Source organism: Nuphar pumila, chromosome 14 (assembly GCF_984573655.1).
Source record: "Nuphar pumila chromosome 14, dmNupPumi1.hap1.1, whole genome shotgun sequence".
NCBI lineage: Eukaryota > Viridiplantae > Streptophyta > Magnoliopsida > Nymphaeales > Nymphaeaceae > Nuphar > Nuphar pumila.
The window spans coordinates 52,350,247-52,375,385 of record NC_143262.1 but is presented as its reverse complement, the minus strand read 5'-3'; the positions used below and the strand labels follow the sequence as shown (position 1 = coordinate 52,375,385).

At 39.8% G+C, this 25,139-nt stretch overlaps 2 protein-coding genes across 2 annotated transcripts in view; one reads left to right on the top strand and one right to left on the bottom strand.

The window, feature by feature from the left end:
* The window catches only part of LOC149816819 (protease Do-like 8, chloroplastic), a 94,968-nt gene extending 76,436 nt beyond the window's left edge, over positions 1 to 18,532 (top strand). The window contains exons 10-13 of the mRNA XM_089988180.1: positions 15,915 to 15,994; positions 17,339 to 17,425; positions 18,064 to 18,171; positions 18,259 to 18,532. Coding sequence (XP_089844306.1) covers positions 15,915 to 15,994; positions 17,339 to 17,425; positions 18,064 to 18,171; positions 18,259 to 18,387 — 404 coding nt within the window. The 3' untranslated portion in view covers positions 18,388 to 18,532. The remainder of the gene's footprint in view (positions 1 to 15,914; positions 15,995 to 17,338; positions 17,426 to 18,063; positions 18,172 to 18,258) is intronic.
* Positions 18,533 to 22,528: 3,996 nt separating this feature from the next.
* On the bottom strand, positions 22,529 to 22,891 carry LOC149816818 (uncharacterized). Its single transcript, XM_089986970.1, has one exon. The coding sequence runs from the start codon at positions 22,889 to 22,891 to the stop codon at positions 22,529 to 22,531; it is 363 nt and encodes a 120-aa protein (XP_089843096.1).
* Between the last annotated feature and the right edge of the window lie 2,248 nt (positions 22,892 to 25,139).

Sequence of the window (25,139 nt, the reverse complement as noted above, 5' to 3'; positions counted from 1 at the left end):
CCAAAGCACTGCCAAAATCGTGATATTTGTGATATTTCTTGATTTTCATGTATAAGTTCATATTTTTAGGGTTTTTTCATGTTTAGAATCATATTAGAATGTTTCGTGTTTGATTTTATATTTATTTCAATCATAAATCCCAAGTTTTTACCAAAATCTATTTCAGAAAACCCTGGTTTCAAGGCCATAGTCTTGCTATCAGGGGCATTTTGGTCATTTGACCTAAATTTCGAAATTCTAAATCCTAATATTCAGATTTTTAAGCATGTCATGTCATATTTAGTTTAATTTATTTTCATTTGAATTCCAAAACTTGCATTTTACAAAATATCTTTCTGAAAACCCTTATTTCAATGCCATAGTCTTGCTATCAGGGGTATTTTGGTCATTTTGACCCTAATTTCGAATTTCTAAATTCCATCTTTATTATTTATTCAACTTTATTTCATATTTTATCATTTTGATTTAAGGGAATCATAGAAAAATGCTTATATCTAGCAAAATTCAGTAATTTCTAGATATTACTGGATAAATCTAGAAAAGCCAACATATCTTCACTAACAAGTTTTCTAGTTTTGCAGGGACATTGAAGACTTTATTTCTTGTATTTAAATTCAATTAGTGATATAAATTAAATGTAAACTTTGGAATGAGAATTTCAATTTCTGCTTAGAATAGGGAGCATTGCATATAGTTTGATTATGCAATTTTTAATATCTGATGAATGTATCATTCATGCATATATTTGTGCAAATTCACTATGGTCTACACGAATGGCACGTGCATAAGCTCTTAGGGAGTTGACAAACTCGGTGGAATTCGTATTTATGGCCATAGTCAGAATACGAATGAGACCCAGATTTGTGATCTTCGTATTAGCCACATTCAGCCTACACTCTTAGGCTAACTTTAAAATGCATTGCATTTCTCAAAAATACAAAAGAATTTTCTCAATTCCTGAAAATCAAGTCTTCCAAATCCATATTCATTCATTTGCAAATTTCAATTCCAACCCAGAGAAATCGATTTTCTCAAAATGTTCTAAGTTTTCTCAGAAAATGATTTTCTCAAAACTCTGAGATTTCAAAGGATATTTCAAGTATATTATATTTAAAGTTCAAAATTCGATTTTCCAAGTTATATATTCAAATTCCAAGTTTGAATTCAGAGAAATCAAGTTTTTCCAAAGTTACTTGAAATTCCTCAGAAATCGATTTTCAAAAAGCACTTGTATTTCTTCATAAATCGATTTTCATTTTCCTCAAAAATATTCTCTCACCATGATTCACGATTTTCCAAGTGTTATCTTTTCCAAGTATTTCTCAATCTTTGAAGCAAACATCTTGTTTTCAAATATGCATTTTCAGAAATTCATAGCACATGTCTGATTCTTCGTGCATTTAGGAAATAGAACACGATTTAGACAAGTTGAGCAAAGTTAAGCACATTTTTTATCCTTGGTTCAATTACCCCTGGTAAAGGCGCCAGGAACGGTTGAACCTCGTACCGACAGGCGAGTCCCATTCCTCGGAATTATCCCGCATTTTAAAACAGAGGTGAGTTATTTTCAAAATCTTTTTCAAAGGTCAGTTTGACTTGCAAAAGTAAAATTTTGCGATGATAACAACGAGTCATCACTCTGCAATGAATGTGCCGACCGGGTCGGGACTGAGTACCTATCCCCTATGGGAATTGAACCCGTGTCTTCGACATGAAAAGACAATGTCCTAACCACTGGACGAAAGAGACCAAAAACCTATTCTTCATATAACAAACATCGGCTTCGAGAATTGAAGTGATTCAATTTGTTTCTATACGCAATTCCATTTTTTTTTTGTGTTCATGTTGGCGTTTTCTGATGGGAATTTGGTGGGGACTATTAAGTGGTCTACACTTGACTCCACAGGTATGCACTTCTCTTTTTTGGTCCTGCTTCTGAACTAATAGCGGTCTCATCCAGTAGCAACCTATAGAGTTTTGTGTCTGGGTGAAGATTAGTGGAAGTTGGTGGCAGTACTCACCAATCTTGGAAACAGAGGGTCCTCCTTGCACTTCTAATCCTCTATGTTCTTCCCCTGGTATCTATGTCACCTGAGTATGGGTATGAGTGTGGGTACAGGTACGGGTACAGGGGGGTATGGCACGACAATTCCAAAAAATGTGGGTACAGGGACACAACTATATATATTGTTTGGACTGACACAAGTCTAGTTCCGATCTAGGTCAGCTTTAACACAGGTTTGATTCAGACCTAGGTTGAAACAGATCCAGATCTGGTCTGAATAAGACTTGGGTTTGGACTTTGACACAAGTCTAGTTCTGATCTGGGTCAGCTTTGATATAGGTCTGATTCAGACCTAGGTTGAAACTGATCCGGATTTGATTTGACCCAGGTTTGAATAATTCAGACCTGACTTTACCCAAGTCTTATCATAACACCTAGCTTGTGCTGGGTGTTATGAAAGACATTAGAAAAAAAGAAAAACCATGAGAGAGAAAGAGAGAAACAGATCAGGTTCCAAATTTGGCCCAGATATGAATGGACCCAAATAAGACTTGGATCTATTCAGACCAAAGTTACCGGAAGCGCCATACAATATGAGGAAGCGCTAAACGTGACACTTTCAAAACGTGCAGGGAAGCGCCAAAAAAAAAAGGGAAGCACGCTCGCTTCCCTTTATTTTTTTTTATTTTTTTGTGTTTTTTTTTTCTTACTTTTTTCTCTTTTTTCGCTTCCTCGCTTTCAGTTTGCTTTCGAGACTATTCCTGGTTCACTTCTAAGTCGTCTTGCGCTTCCTGCTTCCTAAAATTTGGAAGTACATCGCTTCCCGCTCCCGCTTCCCCGACTGACAACTCTGATTCAAACCTTATCATAACACCTGGTTTGCGCCAAGTGTTATGAAAGGCATGAGAGAGAGAGAGAGATGTCCTGACCCGCTGGGTACCCCGTTGCCGGTAAAGGAGGAAGAGCCCTCCAACATCGACAAAAGAAAAAAGAAGAGGAAGGGTGGAAGCCAGATACGCATCCTCCTCTCTCTCTCCATGACTTTCTTCTTCCTTTGTTTCTTCTCTTCTTCTTCCTTCTGTCTCTCTCTCTCGTCCTTCTTCTTCCCTCTCTGGTTTCGTTTCTCCTCCCTATCCCTATTTCCCTTGGGTTTCCCTCTTATTTTCCGAACCAGAGAAAGGGGGAAGAGGGGAACCGAGAGAAAGGGAAATCAAGAGGGGACAAGACGACATAGAGATAGGGAAGACAAGAGAGAGTACAAGAGAGAGAAGGGGGAAGATGAGGGTTTGGGGAGTGACCATGGAGAGAGAGTCAAGGGTTTCAGTGGGGGCATTTTTTTTTGAGTTTTGGGTCTGAATTAGACCCGACCTGACCCTACTCGGTGCAGTGCGGGACCCGACCTGCGGCGTACCCGCACTGCATCCGGTACCCATACCCATGTCGACCTGTGTCAACATGGGTACAGCCACCCAAATGGTGTGTCGCGGTTACATTGCCTGGTGTCCTCCCAAGCCTGGCCTTTAGATAGGAAGTTCGAGCAGTTCATCTCTGGTTTATGACAATTAGCTAACATTTGGATCTAGTTTATCCTATCAAACTTTCTTATGATATCCTAGCTCCAGTATTTCAATGGTTCAGATCAAAGTTACCAAAAGCGCCTAGGTAAGTGGGGAAGTGCGCTTCGGAAGCGCGAAACGTCGCGGTTTCGAAACGCGCTGTGAAGCACTATTTTTTAATGGGAAGCGCGCTTCCCTTTAATGGGAAACACACTTCCCTTTTATGTGAAGCGCTCTTCCCATCATGCTTTCCCCTCGCTTCCCCCATTTTTTTCAATTTTTTTGTATTTTTGTATTTTTTATTTTTATTTTTATTTTTATTTTTTTTTGCTTCCCCCTCGCTTCTGGTTCGCTTCCGAGACGATTCCTGATTCGCTCCTAAGTGGTCTCACGCTTCCCGCTTCCTAAAATTTTGAAAGTGCCTCGCTTCCCGCTTCCTCAACTGGCTACCATGGTTCAAATCCTGTTTTCTTTATAATACAGAGCCAATCTTTTTTTTTCTTTTTAATAAGGTTCTAATCAGACATGATGAGAATTTTTGTTTGGACCATATACATATGATGAACATATCTGATCCCTTATTGTATGGATATGAATCACTACTTATAATGTAGGTACTAGTTGATGCTTGACAACACAAACATGGTTTACTCGGGCACTTGATCTCTGTCGGTGCCCACCCATGTCACAGGGACACATTATTTGTGGCCCTGCCCTATTAATAAATAGATTTTTATATATTAAAACTATTAAAAATATTTTCTTACATATTAAATATTTGGAAAAAGATATCCTTGATTCCTACTTTTCATCAAAATCATATATTTGCGTCAAATCCATATCATACCTGTGGCAGTAATCATATCCATTTGACATAGTTGCTTTGAATCTTGCGAGGATACACCAATCACTTGTAGTGGGCCATGAGCCGTGATGGCTAGTCTATGGCTAAGCTAAATGAGGTCAACTTTCCGGTTTGTCAAGAATCACTCATAATTGAAAGCTTCGAGAAGTCCTAGTCATTCATGACGTCTTAGCATGAGATGAACACTGCTTAGCACTTGCATTTAAAAACTGAAAAAAATGTATTGTCACCAGTAGGCTGCTCCTAGAATGAACTACTTCCCCTTTATATTCCTTTTTCCCTGAACTTGGCATTTAATTTTGTATGCACTCTTAAGAGCTGGTGCATCTTTTGCTTTTTCACTGTGATGGTTAAACTGTCAAACATGCCTGAATATTGTGTAGAACCTGCTTGCTTACACACATATGGCTAGGAAATTGTGTGCACCTTGATGTGTTTAATCCATGTCCATTGTCCACTTAAATGTCATCTTGCTTCCTTTTCACGAGCATCTCAGCAGCCGGTCATTTAGGTGAAGAGAATGATCTTTAGGCTAAAGGTCATAAAAGCCTTTTATGTTATACTTAATGGTGGTATTGTAATTTCACAGCCATATATCATGCCACTTTTAAGTGGCAAAACTGTAATTCTTGATTTATATTAGGTAGTGGCAGTGATGTAATATTTAACCACATTTAGGACACCATTTAAGAATGGCTTCTTGTAAGTTATATGAGTGCACTTTCAGTATGTATGGCATTAGTATTGAGGATTATTTGATATGAACTAGATACCACATATTATGCTCTATTTTTTTTTATCGATTTCTTCTCTTGAGCTCACAACTAGTGTGGTTCAGACTTTAGGGGATGCACTAGTTGTCGATGCTCTACCGCATAGTTTTGTATTTTATTGAGGAGCTCTTTGATGTCATGCCCAATGTTGTGAAAAACTTATTGGTGTCCATATCTATCGGGCCCAAAATAGGATACATATTGTAAAAAATCATAGTTTTAATTAAAAATGTTAAAAATCCAAAATTCAGAAAAATCTAAAAAATATAGGGAAAATTATAAAAGAAATTCATAACATAAGAAACAATAATGAATTGCATAAGAGAAGTCCATACTATCACATATGGGACAATTATAAACTGCATAAGACATTGAACATCCAATATTAAAAATAATATGCTATGAATGCATTCATATCTCACATGAAAATGCAAATGATGAAATAATATGCATATTAAACAATGAAATTAAGTTAGCATATCACAAGATTCGTACACAAACAAAAACAAAATCACAATACTTTTCAAATTTCAATATTTAAAGTTTTACAAAGCTGTTCTTTCTTCTACACATAAACCTAAGACTAGTTACTAATGACTAAACTATTTCAAATATTTCAGTTGAAGAAGGTAGATCTCCAATAGTTCATTTGTGGCATTCAAATTGTCCTCTTGCAACGGGCGTGATGATGTTGATTTATTTTCATTGATATTTTTTTAATCCTTGGATTTGGAATTCCAAATGATTATTTCATTTTCATCCTCAGAATTTGGGATGATTATGTCATTTCATCCTCAAAATATGAGTTTATTGTGTTATTTTCAATATTTTCATCCTCAGAATCGGGGATGATTATTTTATTTTCATCTATGTACTGGTATATTCTTCCCTATTTCATCCTTAACACTCCTTGGGGTATGTGAAGAGGGACGTGATCATGTGAATTGGTGTTTGAAATTGTTGATGTCACTGCTGGTTTTGAGCCTAGAATAGATACATTGTACATTTTGTTTTTTCCATCAATTACTCTACCATTTCTTTCTGGATCTCTACGATAGTCATAAATGTAGGCAATATTTTGAATATCATTAGAAATTTGAAAAACGATGTTAAAGGCGAAATCTCACAATATTTCAAAAATATGAAAAATTTATATATTTTGCATTATTATCGCGATAATATCATGATCTTACCAATTACTTTTTCTTTTTTAATACTTCTTTTCCATATCTTAAATATGTTTTTTCTTCTTCCTTTTATATTTTTTTACTGATTTCTTTTATTATATGTATATTTCATTATCTAAACATGTTATTTCTTAATTTTTTTGCTATTTTTATATTTTTAATTTTTGAAGTGCCAAGTTTTCTCGAGATTTATCTACTAAACCTATATTATCATGAGAAATTGCCTTGCCGAGATATAGTCGTGACTGATATTTGTGACTATGGTATCTACTATTTTCCTAAGTAATAAAGGAAAAACCAGAGTTGCTAGTGAGGGAAGCGGGAGTGAGAAGCGATTCGAGAAGAGGAAGCGGGAAGCGAGCCACTTCTAAAATTTTAGGAAGCGGGAAACACAAGATGACTTGGAAGCGAACTAAGAATATTCTCGAAAGCGAAAATTAAGCGAATCATAAGTGACCTAGGAAGCGAGGTGAAAGCAAAAAAAATGAAAAAAGGAGAAAAAGGAAAAAACAAATAAAAGGAAAAAAGAAGGGGAAGCATGCTTCCCAATTAATTTTGACGCTTCCCAACACGTTCTGGAAGTGCTACGTTTCGCGCTTCGAGTAACCCTGGGAAAAACCCAATGTAAGAAAATTATTTTATCTCTAAGCCATTAAGAATGTAAGAAATATGTAGAAATTATGTAGAAATATGCTTCTTTAGTAAAAAATGGTGAAAAGATTCTCTCTTGGTTGAAATATACAAACACCCTCTTTCTTGCACAAGAAATGACCTCAAAATCGTCCGAGGGCCCCATAGGGTGTACGGATTCCTCTCTTAAAAGTTCTCATAAAATGTAGGAAATTGACCTAAGAGGTGTTTTTATGTTCTAAAGGAAAAAAGTTGGCACAACTTAAATTGCATCGGTTGCATATTGCACGATGCATCCTGTATTAGGGTGTATTGTACGATACAACCTGATATATCTATGATACACAGTCGTATTGTGATACAAGTGTATATCGTGTCATACCTTGCTATCATTATGATGTGTATTGTATGATGCACTATGATACAACCTATGTTACATAGGTGTGGGTGCAGCGATGCGGCACTTTAAAAAAACTTGGGTGCAGGGGTGTGGATGGGTGTATATATATATATATATATATATATATATATATATATATATATATATATATATATATATATATATATATATATATATATATAATTTTTAATTGTTAACAATAACACTAATGAAATAAAAACAATTATCATATCATCAATTCATCATTCATAAATTCATGCAATAAATCAAATTAATAATCGACAATTGTTATTCCTCACAAATAAAAAATAACACCACAATTAAATCAGCCTAAATATATTATTACGAAAATAAAAAACAATCAAACAAGTCAAGCAAAAAAGAAATAAATTATACTAATAAAAGAAACAAACAATGTATAATTGCATACCAAAAGTATATCCTACGTAATGCATATGATGATGAGGTAATGATCCTAATAATTTTCTGCTTTATCATCAAATTCATCATAAGAAGGAAAAGTAGGCTCAGATAAGTCTATGTTTATAGCAGAGCCAAACCCAAAAGGGTTGGGTTCGGCAGAGCAAAACTCTTGGATTCAACAAAGCTTGAGTTCGGTTCTGCTAAACCCAGGTTTCAGTTTAAGTTCTGCCGAACCGCGATAGAGCTGGACTCAAGCTTGGGTTCAACAAAGCTAAACCCAACAACCATGGGTTCGGTTCTTTTGAACCCAGGTATGGGTTCAGGTTCTGCCGTACCCAACCATGGGTTTAGCATAGCTGAACCCAACAACCCTAGGTTCAGTTCTGCTGAACCCAACAAAGCAACCATCGGTTCAACTCTATTGAACCTAGAGCTGAACCCAGCAACCATGGGTTCAACAGAGCCAAACCTAGCAACCTTGGGTTCAGTTATGATGCTAAACCCAAACCTGGGTTTAGGTTCTTCTGAACCCAACAAAACTTAACCTAGGAGCCGGACCCAACCTTGGGTTCGGCCCTTGCGGCAATGAGGGAAGGAGGAGAAGGACGAAGGAGAGAGAGAGGAAGTGGATGAGGAGAAGGAAGAAGAAGAGAGAGAGAGGAGGAGGCGATGGAGGGAGGAAAAGAAGAAAGAAGAAGATGGAGGAAGCTTACTTGTTGCCGCCATTGGCGTAGGAGGACCACCTCTGCCATAGGAAGAGGAGGTGGCTGTTGCGTTGCCGTAGGTAGGAGTGGGGACGGGAGGCACGAAGGAAGGGTCTAGAAGGGGGGTGGGGACGTTACCCAAATGTTCCCTAACCCCCTCCCCCCCCCCCCTAAAACACGTTTTAAATTTTTTTTAGCGAAATGGACTCAGTCATAGTTGACCGAGTCCATTTCTAGACACTTATAACCTTGAGTGTGATTTAGCTTACAACATTAATCATGACATAGCAGAAGTAACTGATGATTGCTTTGTTGACTATAAAAGCACAATACAAAATAGTGTTTTAGACCATAGCAGAGATTTTTTTGGCTACATTGACTCTCAGAGACATAAGAGCAGTTTTTTCATCTCCGCTAGCACCATATTGTGACAATAAGAGTGCCATTCATATTGCTGAAAATCCTTATTTTTTAAAGCACAAAAAAGCACAATGATTGTCATTATGTCAACCAAAAGCATGGTTACCAGTCGAGGAAGCGTGGCACTTTCAAAATTTTAGGAAGCGAGAAGCGTGGGACGATTTAAAAGCGAATCTAGAATCATCTCGGAAGCGACCTAGGAAGCGAGGGGGAAGCAAAAATAAAATGAAAAAAGGGGAAAGCGTGGGGGAAGCGAGGGGGAAGTGCACTTGCCATAAATTGGAAGTGTGTTTTCCATAAAAGGGAAGCACGCTTCCCATAAAAAAATCATCGCTTCCCAGCACATTTCAGAAGCGCGACGTTTTGCACTTCCGAAACGCATTTTGGGGAAGCGCGCATCCCCACTAGGCTAGGCGCTTCCGGTAACTCTGGCCAAGAGTACCTTGAAGGGATTGTCGCGTGACCTTATGTTCAATATGTTCATCAGTGTGATGTCTTGTCTATTAAGGCCCAACGTAATTTCACATTCTTGTTTCCAAACTCGTGTAAGTTCCTATATCACCGTCTTGAGTTTTAAGAGTATGAATAGTTGTCTTTTTTCTATTTGTTATGTACATAGTTGTAATTTATCAAAAGTGTGTGTATTGGTCTTTTGTCTTACTCTTCTTATTGTAACCCTAATAAAGGGTATTCTTATGTACTCTTTTGATATATTTGAATGAGATTAACTCAATCAGCTGCATATAGACTTTCTCTTCTTTTCTCCTTTCTTCTTACCTAAACTTTTGGGTGTTTATGTTCCTAATTCAGTGGCAGCGAATGTATTGATGATTTATAGATGAAGCAATAAGGCCTATCATAATTAGACTCCAAGATACAAATGTCTGCAAAGTCATGGTATCCAAGTAATCTAGGTGTTAATTATGAGATCTTCATGCATTTTATTTGCTGCTAAGATCGTGGCGGACAAGTGTTAACCCATCAAGGGTACCCCATTAAAAGATCTTGAATGTCTGGTACTGTTGAGCAATAAGAATTGAAACGCTAGCCTTGGTTCAATACATGCTTCTTGCTTTGGAGGAAGCTGGATAATATGCAAATAATCATGTATTGGTTATAGCCAATAATTTTTAACTTCTTCAATGGGGTAAATTGCAACCAGGTTAACCGTGACTTTTTCATTGTACATGGAGTTTGAGTAGTTTCCTTATAATCCACGTCCACGGTCTCCAATTGTTCAAGATAGTTTGGGTCTTCTTGCTTTGCATCTTGTTTTGACCTTGGCTGATGGATTTCTCGATATGCAGGTTGACTTTCCGCAGCTTGTCATGCTAGATGGGCATGGTTGGTTGCAACCAAAGTTACCGGAAGCTTCTTAGATAGGTGGGAAGCTTGCTTCCCGGAAACTCGCTTCAAAAGCGCGATGCTCCTCGCTTCTGAAACTTGATGAGAACCTCGATTCCCCCACACTTCTCCTATGCTCGTCATACACTTCATCTATTCTTCTTATATGTTCTCTCACTCAACTTTTCATGTTGTGTTTTCTCTCACTCTTTTCACTCACTTCCATGTGCTTTCTCTAAATTGGTAGTGATCATTTTTAGATTTTTGTTAAAAAATTAATTCTTAAACTAAAAAAATCATGAAATTTAATACTAGTCACATTTATTTTAGTTTTTATTTGTGTTTCATTTCGATTCCCATTCAATTTTTGTATTTCTTTTTTTATTTCTCGTTTTTCGCTTCCTATACATTTTAAAATGCATTGCTTCTCGCTTCTGCTCCCGTAACGTTTCTCATTTCCGCTTCGTAGTCTGGCAACCTTGGTTGCAACCATTTAATTTTCTTCTTTGATCCATCGTAGTGTATTCTGGTGGCAAGATAAAGTGCTTGTAGTATACTTGTAAATTTTCCTTTGAGATGGATGCTCGTTTGACATTTTTCTAGTTGTAGAATGCTCGTTTGACATATTTTGCTAGTTGTAGAGCTTCATCTGTAAAACCCGAAAAATTTTGTTACAAAGTATTTTAAAATATGCAAATTGGGCCTAGATCCAAATTGCAGATCCAGGACCCATAAAGGGGTTTTCCGAATAAATTTACCTCGTAAATTTGATATGTACGTATAAGTACAATAATTTTTAATTAATTAAATAATTCGGAGAATAATTATTTAATAGGGGTGCGTAGATGGGTATGGGATCCATATACCGGATCCATATACATATATATATATATATTAATATATCTATATATATGTATAATTATAAATAAATAATATTTTAATTTTTTTAAAAAAACTTATCTGAGGATCCACAGTTGGATCCATTCGGATCCAACTTGTGGATCCATATAGTTTGGAGTCGGGTTACGGGTCTCGGGTCCGGACCCGAGCCCCACCCTGTGTAACATGCTCTTTAAAGAAAGAAAGGGCAACCCGATAAGGGTTGCCCGTTAATGTGGTAACATAACAAGAAAGGGGGGAAGGGGGGGTTACGTAGGGCGTAACCGACCTCCCCCCATCTCGGCATGGAGGGGGGCCGATAAAAGGAGGAGTGGAGTTAGGGGTTTTCCCTCCCTCATCTCTCTCTTTTTTTCACTCGATCTCTCTCTCCCTCGTCTCTCTCTGTCTGTGAGTACATCGGAGAAGAAGGGCACGCCAGAGTAAGGGTTTGTCACCGGCAAGGCTCCGGCCATCCGCAACCAAACGGGGCTTCATCGGTCACGGCAGTGGGTGGAGCAACATCAGCCGGCCCAACCCACGCGACTGCAGCCTTCGATCGCCGAAGAGATCGCCGGAAAATTCTTCAAAAGGTACGGTGCTTCTTGGATTTTGGGTGAGGGATCGAACCTGAGTTCGATTTCGGGTAGTGATTTGAGAGGAGGGGTTCATGCTGTCGGAAATCTCTAACCCTCAGAGTTTGGGGATTTCGGAACCCTAGTTGATTTGTTGGGGGTTTAATATTTTTCGGTTAAGGGTTTTCGATTTGGGGATTTTCAGTTTTCCTGATAGAAGGGGGGGTTTGATGTATGTTAAAGGGCTTAAGACCTCGGTTAATGTATTTGTTTTTGGATTTTTACTAAGAGGGCTTACGGATTTCTGATGGGGACAAATACCCTGAAATCGTGAAACAGGGGTTTTCCCTGTTTTGGTCACCCTGAGCGATTGGATTGGAATGAAGGTTTCTCTTTTTGTTTTGTTTGACAGACCTTATGATAATCGATCTGTATTGTTGATTTCTGTCATTTTATGCATGATATTAGTGAGATTGGTGTATTTAAGTTAAAGTCTTGTGCTGTGAAATATAACTTTTGTAATCTATTTTCTGTGAGATGAAGAATAATAGATGAAATTACAGGTTTCTGGAAATATTTGTACTAGCCCAGTACATTGATACGTTAGGTTGTTTCCCTTATGGAAAGATTTATTTTCTTATGTGATGTTGCTGAAGTTCAGTAGAAATGTTCACTGTCATTTTTATATAAAGATTGAAGACAGATAGTTTAAAATCTACATGTTATGGTAAATTGAAGCTTTAGGGTGTTTAGTAGACTCTTGATTTAGGTATTTCCTGAATAGTTTGGTTTGGAGGAATCTGTATAGTGGTTAGTCTATGGCTGACTGAAAGAAAACAAATACTTGTTAGGTACCTACCTTCTGTGGGCTATTCCAGTGCTAACCATAAAATAAAACTCTTGTGTATGTGGGCTATTTTGACGTGGAATTTGTGAAGGTAAACAACTTGAATGTGTGCTGCGCATTAAGCTAAATATGGTGGTCATGACACTAAATCTATTCATGGGTAATAGCTGGAATTATTGCTTATGCTGGAGATTTCCTCTTTGTTCTGTTCTTGCAGCACATGAATATAGCTGGTTTGGTTAAACATATTATTATTTGAATCACGAAATTGCTTTAAAGTATCTCATGCTGGTTCTTGAGTGTGGTTAAACTCAAAATTTGTAAGATGCAGCGTGGGATCATTGAAACATAACTTGAAAATTTTCAGTTGTGTATAATGGTGCTCATGTTACACTGTTTAGGGAGGATGAATACATGAAAATGAAATTTGTATATGTAATGTATCTTGCTTGGATGTCTCTAGCTGAACATTATATTTTTGTCTAGAGTCCATGCGTTATTTAAAAGCTTGTGTATTGGATTGTATGGAAACACTTGCCGTGGAGGTTTATGCTTTCATTTGACTGTTATGATTATGGTACGCATGAGTGTGAGCATGATTCAATCATTAGTAATTCTTCTTGAACATGTACGCTTGATTATTATGTGAAATGGTACATGTACACTCACACACTCAAAAGAAGACATGGATTTGGTTAATACCCATATGTGATGTAGGTAACACACATATATTGAAAATGCATATGAATGAATTATGACATGCATATGTTTGGGTTTATATTTGCATGAATATATATGCTTTTTGGTACTTGGCTTGGTGTTATAAATGAAACACTATTTTGGTTTTGTTATGTGATGCACCGATGGCCTAAATGGACCATTATCGGCCTGGAGAGCCGTGGGTTTGGTTTTCTTTCACATATGTTTTTAATTGCATCACTTGAACCACATAAGATGGTTTGGCACATTACTACACTGTTCTAGTGGTTTATACGGGCTGGAGTCCCGAATGGGTCCCCGCAAGGGAGGATGCGGGTTTTCACTTTACTTTTGCATATGGTGTTGCGAACTTAAAGAATAAACTTTAATAAAATATAATGAATAAGAACAGTGTAATATACATTCTGGGATATCTCATATGAAGTATGAGAATCTTGGATATCCGGTCTTGGGGAGACTGTGAGGATACAAAAACTCTGTGTGCTGTATTTTGGTCCCCTGAACCCGATATTGAGGTTCTTTCTCCTGGCCACGGTTTTAGGGAGAGTCCGCCACTTTACCCGGGAGTGGTGTATTTGATACAACTGTTGTTTATGGTACCAAGGAAGTGACACTTGTGGGCGTGGGGTCTTGTGTCCCCGACATTAGATGTGGAGGTCTAATGTTCTGAAGGTAATTCGGTCGAGGGCTAAGTTGGAACCCAGTAATAAAATACAAATTGTGTGTTAAGCTACCCTGGGAACCTACTTGACCTCGGGGATTGTACCCGTTTGGTGTATCCGCGGGCCACGGTAATTAAAAAGAGGAACTTAAAGATTGGTGCATTTAATAGAGCATGCATATGGAAAGATGAAACTTAAATAAAAGATAACAGAAGAAATCATGCATTGCACATAATCATGCATTTTTCTTTTATGCATTAGATCATGCATGTTTGAATCATTCTTGATATCATGACATGATGTGGTGGTAGCCTATGATTTACTTATTGAAATCATGCTGCAAGGTTTGGAAATTTAGTTCTTGATATATGGTACTGATTTACTGTTCTTGATTGGTGAGCATATGTAATTGTTGGTAGGTATGGATATTTGAATGTTGTAAATTTTACATCTGCACTCACTCAAATCACTGCATGAAATCTTATCCATGTTCTTCATCTCACCTGGTTTCTTTAAAAGTAGTTGTGCTCAGAATTTCGGTTCTGACACCCTACTTTGTTGGTTTTTCACAGGACATGGTGAACAGTGAAGCTGGACTGGCTACTGGGGATGGATGAGAGTCATACTTGGGCTTGTCAGCTTCAGCAGAGGACATAGTAGCTCTTTCTTAAATTCTTCTTACTTCTTGCCAGTTGTCGCTTTATTTTCAGTTGAATAAAACCTTGTCTTTGAAATTTTTTCTTACTCATTAATAAAAGAGTTTTAGTTGATTGTTATGGATGAAGATTGCAACTTCGTTCGTGGTGGTTGGGCTATCCAATGGAAAGTGGAACTGTGAGGACCCCAGATCTCTGGGAAGGTTTCCGCATAGAAAAAAAATATTCCGCATTTTCAAAGGGTATGGATTGGGGTCGTTACATCATCTATCACAAATGGATCATTGACTCTAAAGGTCAAAATATCAAATGAGTATCTAGACCTTTCATGATCTCATGGTAGACAACAAATTAAGGTCAGGTTAACCAGATTAATGCATCAATATAGGCTTTCTGAAGCTGGTGGCCTCCATGGATGAAGAGATAATGAATGCCTTTCTTTACCATCTTAAACCTAATGATAAGTGTCTCATAGCGAGCTTGTTATCTGTCACACAAAATCTTGCTTGATGTTGCTAGGATCATGTCATGGCATGTTTTTTGTTTATGTAACTTTATAACATGGTCACAAATATCGGTATCGGCTATATCTCGGTGAAGCTATTTCTTGCAATATTGTAGGTTTGGTGTTAAATCTCGGAAAAGTCTCTAGAAAATCTCGAGGCTTAAAAAATGAAAAATATATAAAAACAACAAAATTAAGAAATAAAATATCACGTTTAGATAATAAAATACATATATAATAAATGACATAAGTAAAAAATGCAAAATAAAGAAGAAAAACATATTTAAGGCGATATTATCAAATTGGTGATATTTTCAAAATATCACGATATTTTACCTATAATATCGTTTGTTGAAAATAGAGCGGTAATATCAGGATATTTTGAAAATATAGCCGATATCTGTGACTATGCTTTATAATGCAATTGTAGATCAGTTATTCTTTCAGCATCACCTAAGTTATTGCCGTTAAAATGTTGTGACAATAACTGCCAAGTTGGGTATTTCCCCATTCTACGGGCGAAAAAGGATGAAAGTATATTGGGCACAGGAACCTGCAAGCAACAACTATCATCAAGTAATTGCTGATAAGAACTTCCTTATAGCTGGGGGGTATTGGGGAAAAGAAAAAACTGTAGATCTAATTCTTGAAATGCACTTTTTCCCAAGCATGATCAATACATCCATGTGTATGTTTGTGTGGTTTTGCAACATTGACATTCTAGTTCCAAGTCTTTGCTTTGACTAAGGACCATCATATACTACAGGTACTTCAGCTGGTGTAGGCTTTGCAATTCCATCTTCAACAGTACTTAAGATTGTTCCACAGCTGATTCAATTTGGCAAAGTGAGTTATTTGACAAGTAACTTCAACTTCTTGTGGTTCTTGATACTTGGCAACTTGTTTTCTCTTTATAATATCATATACAGGAGCTGGGTTTGGGTCTCACTTTTTCAGTTTTCCTTCAGTTCTTTTTTTCTTTTGGACAATCAAGCTGGGGTTAGGCAGATCCCTATCAGAAAAGTAAACACAAGCAAATTACATCATCAACACATCGAAATAAGGAGATCAGTATGGTGGTTTATCTTTCCAGACCTGATCTAACCCCAAGAGCCTAACTTAGCTAAATTCCTAGCAACATAATTATTCAATTTGGGCAACCAGTTGCATATCACTACGAAAACTGTCAGTTTCCTAACCAAACTGGCTTCAGTCTGTGCCACATGTCCCCTCCCTTCCAAGGCATCATGCATACCTTTTATCATATCCGACCTGGATGACTCTATGGCGAGCTGGTTGTTGGGATTAATGTCTTTGATAACATCAAACCGCCATGTCCATTCATGATTTGGGTCCTGCTTTTGTCAAGAGAAGCAACCAACTGAGGTGAAGCATCCTTTGTAATCACAAATAGCAGAATCAGCCTTCCACTTTGTGAGGCACCAATCTGTAAACAGATACCTTGATCTAGTCATGGGGTGGGGGATGCAGCGTCCAGCATAAGTCCAGATAAGTGAAACATGGTGGCGATTCCTATGGGGATGGTCCGAATATGCTCTCTGGCCATGTTCAGTAAATTCACAGCCATCATATTCCGCAGCTTATTTGAATCTTAAAAATGATCTTGTTCCTTAATTCCCATATGCCCCAAAGAACTATCTGAAAGGGAAATCATAGCGAAGAAAAAAGTTTGTGGTATTTTGGAAATTTTGGTTTTCTCCAGAAAATATTGGAATAACATTAGCATATGTTTTAATATAAAAGACGTGGGTTGCACACACCTGGCTAGCAGGGTGTGTGTGAAGACACTCAAGATGAAGAGGATGCTGAATCAAACCCCATCGCTTCTATATTGTATCCCACTGCTTTCTCTGGCCAGTCCCCCCTAAGGCATGGGGGTTGGTGGAGTACCCGGGGTTTACTTTATAGGGAGGTGGGCCTATTAAGTGACTCGCATCCCTAGGGAGGTACCTTTTCATAAAAGAAATACAATAATGATATAAGAAACACCAGAGAAACTTTTTTTGTGTTAGTATCACAATAAAATGCAATAGTTTCAAAATTAGTAATATTTTAAAACCATGATATTTTCAAGATATTAGTGATATGTGGCATAAGTTGCTCGGAACTTTGGTTTTTGGAAGATACACCACAAATCTGTGTTATGTGTTACTATCTCCTCATATGCAGGTTATTCGGGCAGGTTTGAATGTGGAGATAGCTCCAGATCTAGTTGCAAATCAGTTGAACGTTCGAAATGGCGCCCTTGTTCTGCAGGTAAGCACTTGAAGTTCATGTCACTGTGTGACATACTTAGGGCTGTCGTTTGTGGGTGCTGGGAAAGTGTCAAGTCATGACAACTTGTCTCGGGTTTCAGGCCATCTCCATTCAAGTCTGAGTAGGGAATTGCTGAATGTAGGAAATTTGAAGGATTTTGGTGGTCCAGTTCAAGTCTATTGCCGAAGACTTGAACAGCTTGGGTCATGTCTTATGAGGCTACCAATGAGTTACCATGAGGTTTAAGAATAATTGTATTTTGTGACTGAAACCTAGGAATTCTCTTTCCTTAGAAATGAGTTTGTTCATCACCATGAAGAGCGTGGGGATTTGTTAAAGGCCTTTTGTTGAACTGCGAATTGGCAATAACCGCCTTATGGCCCTCAGCCTGTATTTAATCCAAAGCAATCTGGTGCCATCTTTCCAGGCTAGCAAAAATGGTTACCAACATTTCCTGAGTTGAGGGAATTTCCAATTTGATTGTGATAATTTAGTACTAAATTCAAGAAGACAATACTTTTCCTAGCATTATGGATTGCTAGGTATCCATGCTTAACCATCAAGAATAAGCCGATTATAGGTCCATTCACAATTAAGACTCCCTGTCACATGGGCCTATTGTTCTGCAAATGTTGTAGGTCCCTGAAAATAGTCTTGCTGCAAAGGCAGGATTGCTACCAACCAGGAGAGGATTTGCTGGTAACTTGATCCTTGGAGACATTGTCATCGGTGTTGACAACCATCGTGTATGTCATCTCTCTCTCTCTCTCTCATGTTTATACACACTTCTGAAATAGAAAACCATCTTTAAGAATTTGCTGGTATTTTGACAGGTCAAAAGTAAAGCGGAGTTGTCCAAAGTTTTGGACGATGACTACAGTGTTGGGGATAGGGTGGTATTAAAGATACAAAGAGGTGATGAGAGGTTAGAGCTGCCGTTGGCATTAGAGCAGACTTCTTGATTGGACTAACGTAGGCAAAGTTTTGAATTCTACACGTATTTTGTATCACTTGTGGAATCTATGAATATGATTTGTAAAGTGAGATAGTACTTTGTTTATGGAATTCTTGAACAATAAAAGAGAATATGTACAAGGGAAAACAAAATGATGCGTCATGCGTTGGTCACTTGTGCGGCCCCTGGGTTCAGATTATAACTAGGAATATATGATTTATATCTTTAGGATCTAAATCCTGAAAAAAACCCAGCATTGACTTTCAGTGTTTCAGGTTGTCCTTTTCTGTCCATCATAAACACACACACCCCTTTACACATGACTGAAGCATACATGGATGATCTTGACGTTTGTTGTGGGACCTAAATGTTTGAAGTGAACACTGAGCTTTTCTCTGTGGCTTCTTCCATGATGAATAATCTTTGGAAATAAAAAATATAAGGTGCAGATTTCAAATTTAAATCCAAATCTGAGTCCAAGTTTTGCCCTTCACAACCTTTTATTAGGGCTTTTGGAAAAGATTAATGTCCCTCAAAAAATAAAAAACTTCAAAAAAAAAGGTTAATAAAATCCATTTCTCAAAGTTGAAAAAGCCCACAATTTTCATGCAAAAACTGGTCTCACTAAAGTGGGTCCAGGCTTATTGAATTGGGTAAGTGGGACCTGGTCACTCAAGTTGTAACGCCCCAATTCGACTTGGAAAACGAAGATTTACATAATATTTTCCTTTGAAAGTCAGAGTTTGCAGCAAATATTTTTAAGGATACCAATTGTAAGTCAATTCTTTTGAGCAGGTTAGCAAAGAACCCAATAAAACCTATTCTCTAACTGAGCTAAGCAATTAACAAAAGATAGAAAAGATTTTATCTACAAACGGGTTTAGTTTGTACAAAACAGGAGTCATCCATCCTTATCAACATAAGTACAAAAACCTCCAAAAGAGAAGCAACCAGAACACCGAGAGAGGTGAAGCTTGGATCATATAGCATTGCACCGTCGTCTGTCAGGAGAGCCTACCTGTCACCTACACCCATAAAAAATGGGGTCAGTCCTGAAAATTGGTAGGTGCGCAGAAAGAATAAAATGAACAGCATCTAAGCTAATGCATGCTCAAATCTAAGCAGATAGAAACTGATACAACATGCAATAAACAGGTGAATAGCAAAACCAACCAGCATATCATCATGAGCTCAAGCAAGCTAGTATTACAGTGATAACATTTCAACTGTAAGCAATCGCAGCAAGACTTATCATGCATACCTTCTAGCTATCGCAAGTAGCAAACTAGTGGCAAGGTAAAACAGACAGTCAAAAGCAAGAACGAAGAACAATTGTGAGCATGCCATATTATGTTCTGATTATTATCTGATAATTGTGGATACACATAATGTATAAAACGTAGAAATAGTCAAAATTCATTCGGGGGTTCATTATGCTATGTCTTTTATCATACCTCGAAGGACTAACTGGATCCGCTCCTAAGGGAACGACCAGTGGCCAAGAGAGTAAGTTCCCAAAGGCAAAACAGGGCCCAATGATGCATCCAACTTCTGCAGAAGTATCGGGCGACTACCACCTAGGATACTTATGGTAATGCCATTTCCCCTAACTCCGATGACTGAGGAGATCAGACCTTTGCCCGTAATAGCCATTAATGGCATGTCCATCGGAGGTTTTGTACCATCCATCTTCTTTCTTGATGCACCATCCCAAAAAAACACGATGAGGAGTTTTTCTTCATTATTGCCTTGCTCTACATGCTCTGATCGATTCGACCCACTCGAGCATCTTGTCTGTGAAGGCGCATGATTATCATTCAATGCAATGTCCACAATTATGCTTTCTTGCACACCATGAGGCCTATCCACCTTGTGCTACTCATCGTAGCATCACATATTATTGCCAAGAGATGCGGCCAGGCTGATAGCCACGAACCACAAGGAAGCACTCAAAACAAGCTCAAAAACTGCCAGCAATCTCTAAAGATACCTGCGAAATAGAACAATAGCATGATCGCAATTTATATAATGCAGGCAAGAAGTAAAGCAATAAAAGTATAAACAACAAGCAGGTCAAACACAAGGCCAAGGCGCATAGAGCGCGGAGCAACAAAAATAAAGTGCAGAAACGTAAACAGGATAAGGATCGCAAAACCGCATCCTTGAATTAAAGGATAAAGTAAAGTGTCAGGACAAGGATAGCGAAACTGCGTCCTTGAATTAAAAGACAAAAAATAGAGTGTCAGGACAAGGATCACGAAACCGTGTCCTTAAATTAAAAGACAGAAAGTAAAGCCTAGGCAAATAAAGCGTGCCGGCAATAGAAAGTAAAGTACTGAAAAGATAAAGAAGACAAGGATCGTGAAACCGCGTCCTTGAGTTAAAAAGAACATACATATATAACTTATGTGTATATGTATATAATTGTCCTCTTGTTTGATTATCTTTTCTTTAGTTTTAGTTTTGTTCATTCAAAAGTCCTTCCACGCAACTTTCCCCTACCCTGGGAGGTTGCGGTCTCCCTAACGTCTGCGAGAGTATTTATGAACGGTCTTAGGCCATGAGACACGTGTGCGCTCCGTCGTGCAACCTGCAAGCGTTAAGAGTTAGCGTGCAAGAACAAAGATGAGGAAAATGTCTAGCTACAAAAGAGGGACAGGAAAATAGTCCCTCTCGAACAACAAAGCAGGTGGCAGGGGCTCCGCTCCCTGTCGGCCAGGCAGATGGCAGGGGCTCTGCCCCTTGCCGAAAAATGAGGGACAGGGGGACGAAGCTCTATGTCTAAACAATAGTGGCAAGGGGCTCCGCCCCCTATCGAAATAACAGGGGCAACGGGCTCCGCCCATTACCGGAAAACAAGGGACAAGGGGCAGAACCCCCTGTCGAAACAACTGTGGCAAGGGGCTCTGCCCCCTGTCGGACCCCTTGCCGGAAAATGAGGGACAGGGGGGTGAAGCCCCCTGTTGAAACAACAACAATGGCAGGGGCTCTGCCTCTTGTCGAAAAAAAATGAGAGACAGGGGGATGAAGCCCCTGTCAAAACAACAATGGCAGGGGGCTCTGCCCCTTGCCAAAAAATGAAAGACAAGGGGACAGAGTCCCCTGTCAAAACAGCAACAGCGATGGCAAGGGGCTCCGCCTCCTACCGAAAAGCGAGGGATAGGGGGGACGGAGCCCCCTGTTAAAACATCGATGGCAGGGGGCTCCGCTCTCTACCGGAAAACAAGGGACAGGGGGTCGGAGCCCCTTGTCAAAACAGCAATGGCAAGGGGCTCCGCCCCCTGCTGGACAACGAGGGACAGGGGGACGAAGCTCCCTGTCAGAACAGCAATGGCAGGGGGCTCCGCCCCCTGCCGAAAACACAGGGAAACAGGGGGGCGAAGCTCCCCTGTCGACATGACAGACGAGAGAGAAAGGAGGAGGGTCTTACCAGGGAGTCCATCGGCGATGATCCCGGTGTCGCCGGCGGATGCAGATAGACAAAGGCGTGGAGACGCTGGAGGTGTCGACCGAAATAAAAAAGGACGGTGGTGGGTTGCTGGCACCCACGCAACAAGGGAAAAATAGGTGATAGTTAGCGTCGCTCGCTGGCAGCCACGACCACAAGCAACAAGAGGAGGTCGGCGGCATCGCTCACCGGCAACCGCAGACATGAGAGGTGAGAGGTGGTCGACGACGTCCCTCGCCGGCAACCACGGCCACGAAAAGCGAGAGGAGGGTGGTGGGGAACATAGTGATGAGAGAGAATGGGCGAGGGCATTAGCCCCTCGCCCAAGGCACCTGTGCCTTTTTATAAGGCACGGGCTTCTCCATTCTTCGAGAAGCCCGATCCGGGCGAGGGCTTGGATCCGAGTGCTGCTCAGGCTCGGATCCGGGTCCGACTCGAGCTCGGATCTGGGTCAGCTGAGGGCGCGGATCTGGGGCAGCCAGATCTGAGGCAACTGGGGCTTGGATCCGGACCAGTTGGCTAGCCGAGGCACGTGTCTGACACGCGCCTAGCGTATGTCTGACACGTGTCAACGTCATCATCATTTTTTTTTGAACTTTACATCCTTCCCACCTTAAAAGAAGTTCATCCTTGAAATTTTATTGCGATCAAACTAGAAATACAATTCACGGTATCGCTCCCTGATATCAGCCTCAGGTTCTCAAGTACATTCCTCAATGCCATGGTGTTGCCATCGAACATTAACAAAAGTTATCATCCTTGATCTCGTCACTCGCTCACGACGATCAACAATCTCTATCGGCTTTTCCTCGAAGGTCAGGTCATTGTGAATATCAACGTCGTCAAAACAAATGATGTGAGATGGATCATGGACATACTTCCTCAGCATGGACACATGAAAAACGTTGTGAATCTGTGCATATTGAAGAGGTAACACCACACAATAGGTTGCCTCACCAACCCGTCCCAAAATCTTAAAAGGCCCAACATATCTTGGACTTAACTTTCCCTTCTTCCCGAATCGAAAAACACTCTTTGTCGAAGATACTTTAACAAACACCATATCTTCAACAACGAAAGAAAGTTTGCGACGACGACAATCACCATAACTCTTCTGTCAACTCTACGCTGTGTGAAATTGTTCCTGAATTCGATGTATCTGCTGCGTATTGTGCTGAAGCACGATGGGTGAATCAAGCCTTCGCTCACCCACCTCATCCCAGTACACTGGTGCTCGACAAGGCCTTCCATACAAGGCTTTGTAAGGAGCCATGCCGATACTGGTGTGGAAGCTATTGTTATACGCAAATTCTGCTAAACTGCCGTGGGAATCCCATTCCCCTTTCCAGTCTATCATACAGGCTCGCAGCATGTCTTCTAGAGTCTCGATCGTGTGCTCAGATTGTCCATCAGTCTGAGGATGAAAGGCAATGCTAAACTTTAGCTTGGTGCCCAAAGCTTGCTGAAGTTGTCCCCAAAATCTCGAGGTGAACCTTGGATCACGATCGGATATAATAGAGACGGACACACCATGCAATCGTATGATCTCGCAGATATACAAATCCGCTAGGTTGTCCACCGACTGATCTAAATGATAAGGCAAAAAATGCACTGATTTGGTGAGTCGGTCCACAATCACCCAAATCGCGTCGTGATTTCTCCTGATCCTCGGTAGACCGACAATGAAATCCATAGTAATATCTTTCCACTTCCATAGCGGGATCTTGATCTGCTGCATGACCCCACCTGGCCGTTGGTGCTCGATCTTGACCTACTGGCTAGTCAAACATCTGGAAACAAACTCCGCTACCTCCCACTTCATGTCACTCCACCAGTAATTCCGCTTCAAATCCTTGAACATTTTTGTACCACCTGGATGGATGGTATACCTAGACCCATGTGCTTCGGTCAAGATCTCTTTCTTCAAAACAGGGTCACTAGGGACCCAAAGATGGTTTTTGAACCAAATACTACCATCTTCCCTCAGACGAAAAGGAGTATCATTCTTAGTTGCTTTTGCTTTCAGCCTTTCGTAGAGTCGATCATCCCTCTGTCTGGCAATAATCCTGGCGGACAAAATCGATTGAACCACGAGATTAGACAGACATAACGAACCTGCAAAGGAAACGAAAGGTTTCCACGAGACAAAGGCCTCGATCATCCTCCAAAAAACAGCTAACGTGTTGACCAAGGCCCCTGAAGACTTGTGGCTGAGAGCATCTGCCACAATATTCGCCTTTTCCGGATGGTAGGAGAGAGAGAAATCGTAGTCCTTAAGAAATTCGAGTCATCGTCGTTGACGCATATTTAGCTCCTTTTGAGAGAAAAGGTATTTGAGGCTCTGATGGTTAGTGAAAGCCTTGAACTGCACACCATATAGGTAATGTCGCCATATTTTCAATGCAAAGGCTACGACAGCTAATTCTAAATCATGAGTCGGATAATTTTTCTCGTGCGGTTTTAGCTGACGAGAGGCATACGCAATCACCCGACCATTTTGCATAAGGACACCACTGAGGCCCGTACCTAAGGCATTAGTATAAATCACCAATCCTTCTTGACCAGAAGGCAAGGCCAAGATAGGAGCAGTAGTAAGTTGCTCCTTCAAGGACCGAAAACTTGTCTCGCAACTATCGTCCCAAACGAACTTGGTCTCCTTCTTGAACAACTTGGTCATAGGTTGAGCAATCTTGGAGAAATCTTGGATAAACCTCCGGTAATACTCAACTAACCCAAGAAAACTTCGAATGGCGCGCATATTTTTCGGTTGTTGTCAGTTCAACACAGCATCAACCTTCGCAGGATCTACGAACACCCCTTTCTTCGAAATGACGTGCCCCAGAAACATCACTTCCTTGAGCCAAAACTCACATTTGGAGTACTTGGCAAACAAGTGCTCCCTTCACAAGGTTTCTAAGACAATGCTCATATGCTCCCGATGTTGCTCCCAACTCTCCGAGTACACCAGGATGTCGTCAATGAACACAATCACAAAAGTGTCCAAGAAAGGTCTGAACACCCTATTCATAAGGTCCATAAAAGTCGTTGGGGGCATAAGTGAGTCCAAAAGGCATAACAGTGAACTCATAATGCTCGTACCGAGTACGAAAAGTCATTTTTGAAACATCGCCCTCCTTGATTCGGAGCTGATGATATCCGGATCTAAGATCGATCTTTGAGAAGACCCTAGCTTTCTGCAGTTGGTCAAATAGATCTTCAATACGTGGTAGCGGATATTTATTCTTGATAGTAACCTGGTTGAGCAACTGATAATCGATGGACAACCGCAAGGACCCATCCTTCTTCTTGAC

Bases quoted from the DNA above. Each gene is read 5' to 3' on its own strand.
- LOC149816818 (XM_089986970.1), bottom strand. From the start codon at position 22,891: ATGGTGTTTGTTAAAGTATCTTCGACAAAGAGTGTTTTTCGATTCGGG.